This window comes from Gadus macrocephalus, chromosome 11, assembly GCF_031168955.1.
Source record: "Gadus macrocephalus chromosome 11, ASM3116895v1".
Classification (NCBI taxonomy): domain Eukaryota; kingdom Metazoa; phylum Chordata; class Actinopteri; order Gadiformes; family Gadidae; genus Gadus; species Gadus macrocephalus.
This window is the reverse complement of record NC_082392.1, coordinates 13,763,540-13,764,478: the sequence shown is the minus strand read 5'-3', so window position 1 is coordinate 13,764,478 and position 939 is coordinate 13,763,540. Positions and strand designations below refer to the sequence as shown.

The 939-nt window shown below is 67.2% G+C and overlaps 1 protein-coding gene across 1 annotated transcript in view; it reads left to right on the top strand.

Annotated features, from left to right (window-relative positions):
• The window catches only part of LOC132467530 (low-density lipoprotein receptor class A domain-containing protein 4-like), a 63,100-nt gene extending 62,425 nt beyond the window's left edge, over positions 1 to 675 (top strand). The window contains 3 exon segments of the mRNA XM_060064862.1: positions 3 to 116; positions 119 to 341; positions 344 to 675. Coding sequence (XP_059920845.1) covers positions 3 to 116; positions 119 to 341; positions 344 to 537 — 531 coding nt within the window. The 3' untranslated portion in view covers positions 538 to 675.
• Positions 676 to 939: the final 264 nt, after the last annotated feature.

The following is a 939-nucleotide window of genomic DNA, read 5'->3' as shown; positions in this document are numbered from 1 at the left end:
AGCCCACCTACCCGTACCTGCAGCACCAGATCGACCTGCCGCCCACCATCTCGCTGTCGGACGGCGAGGAGCCGCCGCCGTACCAGGGGCCCTGCACGCTGCAGCTGCGCGACCCCGACAGCTGCGCGACCCCGAGCAGCAGATGGAGCTGAACCGCGAGTCTGTGCGGGCGCCGCCCAACCGCACCATCTACGACAGTGACTTGATCGACATCGGGGGGGTGGGCGTGGCGGCGGCGGGTGGCGGCGGCGGCGGCGGCGGGGGGCCCGCGGCCGCCCAGCGCAACTCCGGCATCAGCGCGGTGAACTCGTGCAGCCGCGGCCGCATGGAGGGCCCGCCCCCGCCTACAGCGAGGTGGCGGGCCACTACCCCGGCACGGCGTTCTTTCTACACCAGCACAGCAATAAGCAGAGGGCGGGCGGGGGGCCCGGCGGGGGGCCCGGGGCCAGCGCCATCCAGCCGCAGAGCCGCAGCCGAACGGAAAGCACAACAGCACCTGCCAAGGCGAAGGACGGCCCCCCGGACGGCATGGTGTAGGGACTACCAGGGTCGGGGGGGGGGGGGGGGCCGAGCTTTGGGGTCTGGGGGGAGGCACCTTCACCCCCCCCACCTTAAGCGGCTTGTCTCTCCCTCTCTTCCGACTTCCCCCTGTCTTTACAACCCCGACCGCCCCCCCCCCCCCCCCCCCCCCCCCCCACCACGGGGAGCAACCCAGCGACACCTTTGAACGCTGAGTCTCTCTCTCTCTCTCTCGCTCCTTCCCTCTCTCTCTCTCTCTCTCTTCACACTCCCATGCACAAGTTAATATCAACCTTAGCTACAACAAGTGGAGAAGCCGAGCATCTGTTTGGTGATTTAATTTCATTCTTAGTATTACCTGTTCAGACAGCAGCACTGCGGCTAGTGAGACATATGCACTGCACTGCGCCGAGAAGACAA